The 14,390-nt window shown below is 40.5% G+C and overlaps 1 protein-coding gene and 1 pseudogene across 1 annotated transcript; both read left to right on the top strand.

Annotated features, from left to right (window-relative positions):
* The first annotated feature begins 6,008 nt into the window (after window positions 1-6,008).
* On the top strand, window positions 6,009-7,690 carry LOC140231198 (uncharacterized). Its single transcript, XM_072311345.1, has 2 exons — window positions 6,009-6,310; window positions 7,024-7,690. The coding sequence occupies exons 1-2, from the start codon at window positions 6,009-6,011 to the stop codon at window positions 7,688-7,690; spliced, it is 969 nt and encodes a 322-aa protein (XP_072167446.1).
* A 3,272-nt stretch (window positions 7,691-10,962) lies between these two features.
* Window positions 10,963-12,701, top strand: LOC140231197 (uncharacterized; annotated as a pseudogene).
* The last annotated feature ends 1,689 nt before the right edge of the window (window positions 12,702-14,390 follow it).

The raw sequence follows: 14,390 nt of genomic DNA, 5'->3' as shown, positions 1-14,390 counted from the left end.
TTTGATCGGCGGTCAGTTACGATGGCTTAAGATGTCCTCACGAGTGACAGGGAGTTTACACGATCATGCCGAATTTGAACATTTTTTTAATCATGTGTCCATCTTTGCTCAATTTCTGGACAGTATAACGCCTTCATTACGAAGCGTGTACTCTTCTTTTCATGGATTCCAGGCAGACGACATCTTCAGCTGGTCCCATAGGTCTGTCTGGCACCCTTCGCATCCGGAGCCGTACCATTAAATGCCTGTATTGGATGCCCGCGCCCCTTCTCCTTCCCCCTCCTTTGTCGGACTCATCGAAATAAACGAACCTTCGTTAACCCTCTGCGTGCTACTTTAATAACCTGTCAATTTATTATCGTACATATCATAGACGTGATAATGAGCTACTGTGTCGCTCAGGGGCTGCCCCACCCCGTTTAAAGGAGAATAAATTCAAAATATATACATCTAAAGCCCAAATTAACCTTTACGAATTTCGCAAGGAGCAAAGGATCGATCGCGTAAGTAGAGTGCACGGGAATTTTTTTTTTTAATCCAAACAAGCACTGACTGCCGGTACAAAACTGTGTACTCCATCATGGACGGCAATACGCGAAAGTGTTGTGCCGCGAATCTAATGTTTGTTGTTTTACTGTAGGGAATGCTGTAATATTAGTACAAAACTTAATATTGTTTTGGAGACCTACATGAAACACGTGAATCCATAATGTGCACATCCCCATCTCCCTCCCCCTCTCTTTACAATTAATGAGTTTAAGGTCAGGTTAAAAAGTCATCTCTTGAAGTAATGTAATTTATGTTTGTAATTTCTTGTATGTATGTTATTTTGTAATGCGCAGTAGAGTATATTATTATAGTAACTGCGCAATATAAATGTCCTTTATTATTATTATTATTATTATTATTATTATTATTACTCCATCCCCTCCCCCTCTCTCTCTCTCACTGCAGTTATAATGAAAAGAATATTTGCTTTTGTAAGCGTGTGAACTCGCAAACTTTTTTTTTTACTACTCATTAACATTAACACAATATTCACCTGTCACACAAACTCAAACCTGTGCCCGTGGGTCCAATGTGTAGGAAGATTGAATTTGTTGTTGGCCGACATTAGTCACGTAACTCACATTAGTTATGATTATTGTGTCCTTGTCCCTTTGTCACTCAAATACGGCACTGTTTGGCACTATGCATTATAATTTTGGATTTTATAGTCATGTGTAACAACAGCACTACATAAACAGAATAAAGTTATCAAAATTAAATGATTCGGTGTTTACATACATTGACATAAGGTGCGGTGTATGTGCGTATCCACCGCATGTGTTCTTCTACAGTAGATATTAAAGTAGCAGCGTGTTAAACAGGCCCGTCCTCAACGTCTTCAGGTAAGGGAAAATAATTATGCTTCCATGTACCGGCCTATGTACTATATGTTTTTATGATGCAATTATGTAAAGTACATAATCTTTATGTGTGGTGTCTCATTATGTTCACTATTATTTCTTCTGGTAGATCTACTACATCGTAGAGAGATAATGACACTCATGCACCTTCGGCACCAGAAACATGTCGCCTTGACAGAGTAGGCCTACTGATTGGTCACCAGATTCAACTTATGCCGACATGATTCCTCTTCGTTTTAGAGCATATTATTACATTATGTTTAGAATCGGTAGCGTCGCGTCACCATATTCACTTGACTCGGGAGTTTTTCTATTTTGTTCCCTTGAGAATTTCAGGCGGGGGAAAGAATCCTTGAAAATCTCAATCGAGCAGATGTGCATTAGCAAGACATCGCCAAAGTGGATCCATGTGGTATTTCAGTTTTCTATGTCTTAATCACCACATTAAATCTCTTTCTTCAAGGGCATGTGCGAGACGTATTTTTACGCCTCCGTCACGAACTGATCCTTGCCGAAGGTATTATGTTCTTAGGTTTTAGGCGGCGTAAACTGAAGAACCATTTGAGGTATAACATGCATGTATGTATGAGTGGACTATTCAACTGTGCTTACCAACTTGTGTGCTCAAGGTTGATTTCTGCAATGCCTGAAGGTGGTCCTATTATCATGAAACCTATACATAGTGTACGTATATATAGGCCTGCAAGTATTACCAGATAAAGATTTGCTTAAGCAAAAGTTTGGGGTCATTGGTGTCAGTGGTCAAGGGTCAAATGTCATATCTAAATTTAACAATAATGTTATGCTATTTCATGTTGGAACCACTTTTTTTTTTCTATCTCTTGGAAATGATTCAATGCAATGAAACTGAGTATACACTCGCATTACCGCACAATGATTCTGTACAGAAATACTTGAGCCATGAGGTCCAATGTCAAGTAAAAATGCTAAAATTTTACAATTTTTCCTACATATCGAAAATAGCTTAAAGTACATTCAGCATTCATGCATACATTATCAGTTAGCGATTATTTGAAGAAAGATGGAGGCCATAGGGTCAAAAAGCAAGGGTCAAAGGTCAAGTGAATTGCTAAAACTCCCAAATCATATACTTCTCTATGAACCAACTTTGCCATTCAAGTGAAACTTGGACCAAGGAATGAAAATAACTGTCACTACATTTTGGCGATGTGTAAAATATTGTTCAAACACGTTATTTTAATTTTGTGCCAATCATATGAAAATGTCGTTTCAAATTGTCAATAGCGAGTTTTAGATCTGCGACGCGAAAGCTAAGACGACGCAGTCTTCCTAGCTGAGCAATGGAAACAGCCATCTCGCTCATGTGTAGAACAACACCATTTTAGCCTATAATAGCGTCGTCTTAAATAGCGTTCGCCAATATGCACTGACAGAAACGAAAGACCTGGAGGCACACTTTGAACATTTGAAATTTGCCAACCCTCCAAGGGCTATAAGGAACCGGGGTGGGTGTGGGAGGGGTATACAATAGACCTATTCCCCACGTGAGGGAGTTTTTGATTTTCAGAATTGAAATTCATTGATCTGATGCACATTGCACTTTTGGACGAGTTTCTGTCACAAAATTATATCACTCATTAAAAAAAAAAAAAAAAAAAAATCCCCGAAACCTTGGAATATGACCACACATGATTGTCATCCCCACTTTGTGATCGGGGGGGGGGGGTGCATACTCTGTCCCTGCCTCCCTGTCTACGTCCCTGGAATGCTGCTATATTAGTACTAAACATCAGCGTTTTGTGGAGACCTACAGCTTGTACATCAAAATGTGGACACCCCATCGCTCTCCCTCTCCCCCCTCCCTCTCTCTCTTTCTCTCTCTCTCTCTCTCTCTCACACACACACACACACACACACACACACACACACTGCAATTACGATGAAAAGAGTATTTGCTTTTACATGCACGTGAACCCGTCAACTTTGTTAATACTCCTCAACATCAAACACAGTATTCACATGTTTTATGAACTTAAACCTGTGTCCCTGAGTCCAGTAAGATTGTTATCGATATATGGGCCTACATCAGTTACAAGTGTCTTCATTACCTAGTCAGGCACTTGTGACCATCAATTTTATTATCACTTTGGACTTTGTAATCATGTACAATAACTGCATTACATAAATATACAGAAAAAAAAATTATCAAGTTTAACTGCTTCGGAGTTTGCACAAGGTGCGGGTCAAGACGAGTGTGAGTTCACCGTATGTGTTCTTCTACAGTAGATATTTAAGTAGCGGCATGTTCAGCAGGCCTGATTCACCCAACCATAATGTTGCGTGTCCAATATTTTACAACTTTCTTTTTCTCTCTTTCTTATACAGCTTGTTCAAAAGACGTTATTTCATTTTTTTTATCACGTGAAACTGTCATCTCACATTGTCACTATGCATTCTAAATCACACTGGAAATAATAAGGCGAGATGGCGGAGGCATACCAGTTGCAATGAATACAGCGTAATAGGGTCATCTTCGATTTTTTTTTTTTTTTTAAATAAAGGAAACTTATTCTCATGGAGGGGGGCGGACAAAATGTACTACCTGTAGTCGCGTTAGAATACCTCAGGAATGGACCCTAAAAGGGCATCAGACTTTTGATTTACAGGTCTGTATAATATATACATAAAATGGCGTCACCGTGGGCTTCTCATCATACCCCCAAAAATTGCATATTTCGTTGTGAAACCAAGCATGACAGGTATTAAACATAGAAACTAAACACATAAAAAAGGAGTTTTTCATTAATCATTCATTTGAATTTCACCTTACTGAATGTCAAAAAACCTATTTTGTGAAAACTTTGTGAAACGGAATCCTTAAGAGGCCCTATAGAAAGCACAAGAAATGTCACTACAGGCGACTGGTAAAAATGTTTCCGTCTTTTCGCATGGTTTTCTCAGTATGTCTAGCGTACGTAGGCCTACGTCTCAACGATGTGAGACAATTTCACATAATTGGCCAAAAAAAAAAATGAAATGACATTCATTTTTGCCCCAAATGTGCTGAGTATTTACTTTCCTTGAACTAGGTTGTATTTGGATGAATGGCTACATTGTTTGAAAGAGCAAGTATAGGGCTATTCGAGAAATCTGAGAATTTTCAATTGACATTATTGATCCTTGCCCTTTGACCCCATGGCCCGCAATTCTTCAAATATTTATAAACTGGTAGCATCCATTTTCATGACAATACTTTGAACAATTTTCAAAATATGGGTAAGAGTTTTTTCCCTTGATCTTGACCACATGGCCAAAATCTTTGCCTACAGAATCATCGTACAGTAATGCATGTATCTATCCAGTTTGAGTAAGTTTATGCATTTAGCAATCTCCAGGGTTCGGGGAAAAAGTGTAATTTCAGTGTCAAATAGCTAGAATTTTAGCATTTTAACCTGACCTTTAACCTGTAATCATTGTCAGGCAGACAGTACCTCGAACCATTTCCGGAATACGGGAAAATAACTTTGTACCTTTTTCACTTCGCCTTTGACCTTAGACCCCATGGCTCAAAATCTTCACCTGTATAGAGAATCTTTATCTGGCATAACATGTAGGGCCTACACTATACACGTATAAAGTTTCCAAAAATATATCTTAAGACATTGCATAGATATGGGGAAAGAGTGAAATTTTAAGAATTTGACCTTGACATTTGACCTTGAGCATGTGAACCCATAAGCTGATTGGCTCAACTTCGTCCACTCATGCCAAGGCCTATACATTATGGTCTTTCAATGGTGGGGTCCCTGATCGAGTTGGCCGCTATATAGCAGCAGCTGCGCACAAGTCACTCTATCACCACTGCCTAATAGTCTTTCGGCAACTTCTGGTGCCACTTCCGGGTTTCTTAAGCTGGCAAGCAAAAAAAAAACAAAAAAAAAAAAACCAAAGCAACAACAAAAACCAAAACAAAACAACAACAACAACAACAACAAAAATAACAGGTCTTCAGCTCATCTTTCACCCTCCACTTCCGGGTGGAAATAACCTTATCGCGTTCACACTTCAAGGTTTCTATCTATTTCTTTCTAGTGCCACTTACGCACTTCCGGGGTAAAAAAAGTGTGTGTGTGTGTGTGTGTGTGTGGGGGGGGGGAGGGCCAAAGTGGTGACACCTTATGTATTCCTTTGTATGGTGCAAAAAAGTGGGGGCCAAGCCCCCCTGCCCCCCCCCCCCCCCCTTCGTTCCGCCGGCCGTGGATATAACAATCAGTTCCATTGTAGCTTTAATTTTCATGTTTATAGGCATTAAGCCTGTTTAAGTGTTTACTTTAATATCGCTACATTAAACAAGTGATACCTGTACTTTGTAAAAGCTATCACAAACACACCCACAGGTGTGTACGTTTGTATATGGGTCTCCTAGTTTAAATGTGGGACTACTACAGGTATTGTGTGTATTCTTGGGCATACAAGCCGTTGCAGACTTTTTAATCACACTGGATCTTAAGTAATGGGCATCGTACTGACAAACTGAATTGTACCGTAAAGAGAAAAGAGAGAAAAATACAGAGTTCATTTCTCGCTGATACAGTCTCTCTTCGTATGATCAGTGTTATGGCTTCTTCAGGAGCTCAGAGAGAATCTACGGCCGATGGAAACCCGCGCGTTATCATGTGGTGCGTGCCCCGGTCAGTGTCAACTGCTGTGACCAAGTGCATGAGCTTCGTTGAGGGAGCTGAAATCTGGATGGAGCCGTATTGCGTCTCAAAAACTTTGACTGACATGTGCATCGCCACCCACAATTATGACAGATCGTTATTTCCCCTCGAGTACGACGGCAACGAGGAATTTTATACAGATTTCGCTAGGGCATTCGACGGACAATTTATTGACATCGCTCATCCAGAGTTGTTATCGTGAGTAAATTTCGCTGGACTTAATTCTTTGATTTTAGTAGTTGGTAGATATTTTGCAGTCTGACGGTAGTCAATGGGTTATTCAAGCTTGACACAATACGATGTTACTCTGTCCAGTCCCCTGTCTAGTGCTGATGGTTACATGAGTTAGTTCAGTATCTTCCAGAAGAATTATTGATTGTGGCTCTTGGTATTGTTCAAACATGCATTTTCCTCCTATGGGCCTACGTAATCGGCCTGACATAGGCCTTATGCGTTCCTTGTCATTTCGCCATAAAAATAGAAATACAAAAACGAATAAAATAATCAATGCAAGTTAATGGTATAGACGGCTGCAATTCCCCGACCGGAGCAGTGTATAAGCTAGCTATAGCTACTATTAAAAACACATCATGCTGCACACATATCTCAATGCTTGACATCACGTAGCTGCGATATTGTAGTGGACTATGACAAACATTACCGTAGCCTACAAGTTTGTTAATGGCAGGTGCCTATAAAGCTCTGATAGGACTGCTTCAAATGACGAAGCAGAAATTGCCCAGTATAAGAACCTTGCAAGTATAGGCCTATAATAATACAATTGAGCCGAATAGAATAGGCCTAGGTACCTGTATATACATAATAATTCCTTATTTTGACAAACATGGTAAAATTAGTATGTGCAGAAAAAAAAATTGAAATATTAAACTTCCTCTTGTATTTGCAAACAGACCGGCGATGATAAAAAAGAAGCTTGATTGTATCGACCCAGCAGTACGATTTGTCTTCGTCAAGGACATGGGGTTTGGGATACCCCCATCCCGCTTCAGATATCTTCCTGACAAAGAAAGCGGCTTCCGGCATCTCTTTTTGATTCGGCACCCGGTCAAGGTCTATAAGTCCTTCCGGAAGGCTGCCCTCGACCTTCCTCTCCCAGAAATGGATAAGAAACCGGACCCAGAGACGTTCAACATTCTGTCGGCCCTTCCCCCATGTGGCGAGGACACGGAGTTCACTTTCAGGTCCCTCCACAGGCTGTGGGGTCATCTCCGTGAGAGGGGCGACGAAGGCATGGTCATCATGGACATCGACGATCTCATAACCGACCCGTCGAAGATGCTTCCTCGCCTCTTCCACGCTCTCAACATTCCGTACTCGGAGGACCTCCTGACTTGGGACCAGTCCGCCGACGTGGTGCTGAAGTGGCGGAGCGTCTGCCCAAACGTCAGAGATGCTCCCCATTACTCCCAGTGGTTTAGAAGTGCATTCAAGAGCACGTGTTTCAAGCCGTCTTCAACTACAACAACGCTAGAGGGTGTGACACCAGATATTATAGAAGTTGTACAAAAAGAGATGCCCTATTACGAGGAAATGTACAAGATGAGAATAACTCCTTAGTTTGGTCAATTGATGGAATATAGTTACTTAGAGAGTAATATAAACTAAAAAGGAGTTTGAATACTTATTTCAGTCACTTGTTATATGCATTTGGGAATACGATATTCTTTAAATACGAGCAAAGTATTACTTCATCAGAGTCCTTGAAAGGAAACTCAATATTAAAGCCGATACTGAAATAACTGAGCAAAAAATATTATTATCTATTTGTACCGATGCCAGGTAAATTCATCATGCTCTTTCTGATAGGACTCAAACAAATAAAAAAGAAAGAAATCAGCAAGCAAAATTAATGTCCTATATTCTCAGGTTTACGCAGACGATATCATTAAATGCCAATGACAGTTCACTTTCTTACATACCACACAGCACACATGCTTCACGTCGAAAGCAGATACATGCATATAAAAACTCACTTCTTGACGTTCATTCCGAGTTCATTCCAATATTATCACAAGAAATTTTGCATCTACAGTATGAGCATGAACAGATAAAGGTCCTGGTACCCCCGTGTGTTCTTCCAGGGGATGATGAAGTAGCAACATCACAGCAGCTCATGGGGGGTAGGGGAGGCTCCTTTTTAATTCTCTGCCTCTCTCTCTCTCCGCGCTTGTAAGGGAATTTAACCAAAAGATATGCTCTTTATGTTCATTATATATATATATACATATATATATATATATATATATATATATATATATATATATGAGTATGATATAAAAGAATCAACCCACAAATTTAAAGTGGGTTGAGTACCCGTTTACGTTTGTGTGTATGTTTGCGTGTAATGCATGCTTGTGTGTATGTGTATGTATGTGTGTGTGTATGTGTGCTACACGTATATCATTGTTTCGAGACTACAGGTAGTGGAGAGAAATGCATTGCAATATGCAGCAAAATGCTTTATATTTCCCTCCCTTCTCCACTAAACACAAGTGACCTTTAGAGTGATTCGGTACCTGACATTTTTGGGGAACATCAGGCACCACTGTAGGTCGTATGATGTCACGCCTCTGCTCTTTTTGTAGCATGCGATCGCATGTTACTGTCATACAATGTAAGTATTACTGATATTGAATGAAATTCAAATAAGGAATGTAAAAAAAACATATATATTTTATGATCATGTCCTTTGGTGAAAGAAGCTTTTCTGTTGTGTTCTATACGGAAGTGGGTCGATTAAATAAAATCTTCAAAAGTTATTTGCACCGTTCTACCTGCTCCATTTTTTACCTTCCTTGATGTAGGCCCACCTACGATAATGTGTACACAATATTTGTGTTGCGTGATTGTATGGTCATATTCAAATAGATTTAGAATCTCTTTGGGCCATACCATTTTATGTTCACATGAAATACGAAACTGATTCCACAACGTGATGTAAAGATGTATATGCCAAATGAGGTCAAGTGGTTTGGATGACTTTGGAATCCAGGTTCTTGAAATTGATTTATACATGATATATACACGAACCAAAATGTCTAAGTCTGCTTTTCATCGCATAACGGATTCGTACACAGAACAAGATCAAGAAGAATGGACTTTCTACATAGGGCCTAAGCATAGGAATCTGATACGAAAGATACTCATTCATCGTTCATCAATCTTCTAGTCGAAGCCAGTATGGGAATAAATAGACATTTATATGAAATTCCATCAAACGCGTAATTCTCAAAGCGTTTCGCTGATTCTATCAAAAGTGCACTTTTCGAATGTTTTGGGTATGGTGGCAATATGCTAAGGGATACATAGCATTGGTTGTATTCCGTTGACTTCCATGAATTGAGTTAATCGACATGAATACACGAGTATGAAATTCATAGTATCACAAACGAGTTGAATTCTAAATTATATTGTAAGCTTCAACACAATTATCATGATTTGTCAAGTATGAATTTCGCAAAGACCAAAAGAAGGATATTTTTACCAAAGCAAAGCGGTAATGTTATCTAGTCATAAGACATGTTACATAACGTCAATATAATATTCTTTGACTGAAAATAGCTACAACATTAAAGACATTAACGATAGCGGATGGAGTTGGAGTGGTTAGACACTGAGAATAGAATACACTGGACATTTGCAAGGATAGAATGTGAAGTAATGCCAAAACGCGACATGATAGGGCATGACAAGGGATACACGTTCTACATTTTTTCACAGGAACAGGGACATACAATAGCAAAGCATGAACACATCACCTTTATGGAAGTTCAGTCTTTCCTTTCGTATGTGTGTGTGTTCACCGAGTTCAGCAGAGTTAATGTTGTCACATTAATGAGTATTTTTTTTTTTTTTACCGTTCGCGATAATTATCCTGGGATTTTAGTCCCGTATCACAATAATGAGTTTCTCTTAAGCCAACTGCCCACCGGGATAATAGATCTATCTCCGTGCTGGTGGTCGTGACACCTTCACCGTCGAACGATGTGCCCGTCTGCGTCGATTTCCCTTAGATTCACCTTGAACCGGCAGGAGCGTCTTCGAGCCGACTAGGTAAAAAAAAAAAAGGCGTACATGAGGAGAAGCCAGACGTGGTCGTTTGTCATGTCCATCATACCCATCATCCACTTTTATCGATACCGTCGTCGAAGTCCCAAAGTCGACGGTCATGTCTATATGGTGAAGCCGATCTCGAGTAGTACGAAGACGATGCTGCTACTCTGTGAAGTTAGCGGTATGCGCGTCCATGTGTCGTTGTGAAATAAACTGACGCCCGAGTGTCGGCCTCCTCGCTGACTCTGGCGATGTTGAGAAGCGATGTTAGAGTAGGTTACTCTCACGAACGACGCAACGAGGAGGACGTGCACTTGTCGATGAACTAGTTCTGATTTGATCGTTCATGTCCCCTGAGAACGTACAAGATGATGCAAGAGACTTGACGCGATTGCAAAAATCGTCCAACCCCCCCCCCCCCCCCGCGCCCTTCCGCTGAACTGCATACTGATATTGATGCTACTCGAAGGCAATGTTGGAGGTGGGATTGAAATAGCGGAAGGCATAAATTTCGTGTATCTGTAGGTTCCTAATTCCGAACAAGAAACTTTCGGAATTAGGAACTTCATTTCATTTTCGGATTAACGAACCTTTGGAATAACAAATCTCTTTTCATTCTCGGATTGATGAAACGTCATAACAATGATTTTTTTTTTTCATTTTAGGATCAATGAACCGTCGGAATAACGAATATTCAGAATAACAAACCATCAGAGTTACAACAACGAACGTGTTTATTTTCTTGCTGATAGGGTCTTTTTCGAGTGACCAGTGGTATGGCTACTTCAGGAACTGAGAGAGAAACTACGGACAGTGGGAACCCGCGCGTTATCATTTGGTGCGTGCCCCGGTCAGTGTCAACCGCTGTGACCAAGTGTATGAGCTTCGTAGAGGGTGCTGAAGTCTGGCTAGAACCGTATATTGTCTCCAAAGTCTTGTGTGACATGTACATCGCCCTCCACAAATATGACAGATCGTCATTCCCTCTCGAGTACGAAGGCAACGAGGAATTCTATGCAGACTTGGCTAAGGCATTCGACGGGCAATTTTTAGACATCGCAAATCCAGATATGCTGTCGTGAGTACTTTTATGTGAACTTAATTTCATCGTTCAAGTATGTTTATTTTGCAATTGGATTGTATTGATTTAGACTTTTGGACAAGGTCCGGCATATATAATGTTATAGCCCCATACACTTAGTGTATGTACAATCGCAAAAATAATGAATGTTAGCTTTGACATGTTCGCATCTACATTTTTGTCCTTTCAATTTGATGAGGGTTCATTTTCATACAAATTCGCATGCAATACGAATGCAATGGCTGCGTTTTCAAATGACCTACAGTATATAAACATCTGCATGCATCTCAGAGATTTGACAACGGTTACCATTGCAAGAATTGGAATATGGAAACAAACGTTACAAATTATAATACAATGAAGTTCGTAAAAATAATTGTGAAAGCTTTTACAGATTACACTGTTTACGAAGTTCCAGCTGTCTGGCGGAACCCTGGGGTGGCCCAATTTGTTATCTTTCTCTTAGTGTGTATGTGTGTGTGTGTGTGTGTGTGTGTGTGTGTGTGTGTGTGTGTGTGTATGTGTGTGTGAAGGGGTGTCAAGAGCAATGCTCATGGTTTGGTCAAGGGTCCTATGGGGTTCGGCCTCCTTTTTGTGAGAATCAAAAGTGTTTGGGGACAGCCCCTCCCCTTCCCCCGGTTTTGCGGTCTCCGGAAATAAGTAGAGTCAAACATATACCTGACAATACCTGCTGTTCAATACATTTCAGTAGAATAAAATATTTCCCCCTATATTTGAACAGACAGAACAGACCGGAACAGACCGGCGGCATTGAAGAAGAAGCTCGATTCTATCGGCCCAGCAGTAAGATTTGTCTTCGTCAAGGACATTGGGTTTGGGATACCCCCATCCCGCTTCAGATACCTCCCTGATAAAGTAAGCGGCTTCCGGCATCTCTTTTTGATTCAGCACCCGGTCAGGGTCTATAAGTCCTACCGGAAGGCGGCCCTTGAGCTTCCTCTACCAGAAATGGAAAAGAAGCCCGACCCAGATACATTTCACGTTCATTTGAGCCTTCCCCCGACTACTGAGGACACGGAGTTTGCTTTCAGGTCCCTCCACAGGCTGTGGGGTCATCTCCGTGAGAGGGGCGACGAAGGCATGGTCATCATGGACATCGACGATCTCATAAGCAACCCGTCGAAGATGCTCCCTCGCCTCTTCCATGCTCTCAACATTCCGTACTCGGAGGACCTCCTAACTTGGGACCAGTCCGCCGACGTGGTGTTGAAGTGGCGGAGTGTCTGCTCCAACGTCAGAGATGCTCCCCAGTAGGCCTACATGCAGTGGTTTAGAAGTGCATTCAAGAGCACTTGTTTCAAGCCGTCTTCAACTACAACAACGCTAGAGGGTGTGACACCAGATATCATAGAAGTTGTACAAAAAGAGATGCCCTATTACGAGGAAATGCAAAAGATGAGAATAACTCCTTAAGTGGTTCAATCGATGGAGAAGCTACGTAATGACGTAGACAGTAATATCAACTTGAAGGGAGTTTGAATACTTACTTTGACAGAGTTTGATGAAAGAACTCTAACGAAAAAAAAAAATGTCAGCAGGCAAAATAAAATGTCCTACTAAGTATTCTCGATTGAACTACGCACATAGCATCAATCAGTGCCTGTACGCATTCACCTTCTTCCATATCATACGATAGCACACTGCTCCACGATGAAAGCAGATTGTATGTAAAAAAAAAAAAAAAAAAAAAAGACGTTCATTTTAACATAGTGGTTCATTCCTATCATAAGGCAGTTCGCAGATACAATCTGGCCATGTATAGATAAAGGTCCTGGTAGGTCCTATACTCTATCTGAATGTATATTTCCAGCGGATGATGCAGCTGCACCACCACGGCACCTCAATGGGGGGGGGGGTCCTTCTCTGCCTCACCCACTCTCTGCGCTTGTGTATTAAGGGAATTTAACAGAAAGTTGCGTTTAAATTTTGTTGGAATTTACCTACAAACATATAAGTGGATTCAGTGAGTACTTCTGTACGTCTGCGCGTTATGGGTGTTCGTGTGTGGCTATGTAGGCCTATGAGCATAATAGTCTCGAGACTACACGTATACAGTATATACTGCATCAGTTAATGCTTTATATTTTCCTCCCTTTGTCTCGAAAGACGAGTGATTTATGGAGTGATTCGGTGATTGGCATTGTTTAGGAACATCAGTCATGTCAAGTTTTATTAGCCTACTTTCTGTCACGCCTCTTCTCTTTTTGGAGCACGCCATGGCAGCAATCGTCACATGACCTTATTCATTGGTGTAAGACGAAGCTTTTGTCTTCCGCCCTCCAGTGACATTTAGCCACGAAAACAGACAAACAAACAAAATCCTTGAAAGTCTAAATAATTGCTCTTTCTGCTCCGCCCCTTCCCTAATGCACCGACTTTACTGTGTATATAATTGTATCGCATAATTGATCCAGTCATACCACTTTCTTGTTAGCATAACATACGAAACTGATTCCATAACGTGATGTAAGCATACAATCAAAGCCAGTTGCTCTAACCACAGTTTAAATCCAGAACTGCTTCCAAGAGTTTATAAAGGATGTGTCCACGTGAGCAAAAAAAAAAAAAAAAAAAAAAAACCCAACAACAAAACAATACAAAACAAAAAACTAAACAAAACATTTTGTGTATTAAGTATTCTCTCATAGTCATACGGGAGAAAACCTGAAGTTTTAAGTGATACCCTTCCGAATACAGTGCACTCGCGTTATAACGAAATTCCGGTTACAGCGAAGTAAAAATTCAGGCTGCAACATTATCCGCTCTTTGTTTTCTTTTTTTTTTTTGTTCGGTTATAACGAAATTTTAATAACGAAAGAAACTACCGGTCTCGAGGACTTCCTTATAACGCGGGAGTCCACTGTACAATATCTTCCTGTTTTAAAGTTCTCGATAAATCTCTCAAACATTTATACTCAATCGATGCTCTTGAAAATTACTCTATCCATGCAGCTGCAGCAGATTTGACTTCGCCAAAAAGAAAGGAAAAAAGAAAGAAAGAAACCAACAAATATTGTAACAAATGAATAGAATTGTACACGCTAAAGATTGAAATTTTTATGTTGCCACTCCTCGAACCTGTTGTAAATGATTTCACACATG

The sequence above is a fragment of the Diadema setosum genome, chromosome 7 (genome assembly GCF_964275005.1).
Source record: "Diadema setosum chromosome 7, eeDiaSeto1, whole genome shotgun sequence".
NCBI classification, from domain to species: Eukaryota; Metazoa; Echinodermata; class Echinoidea; order Diadematoida; family Diadematidae; genus Diadema; species Diadema setosum.
Note: the sequence above shows the minus strand (reverse complement) of the source record. Positions and strands in the feature narration are given on the sequence as shown.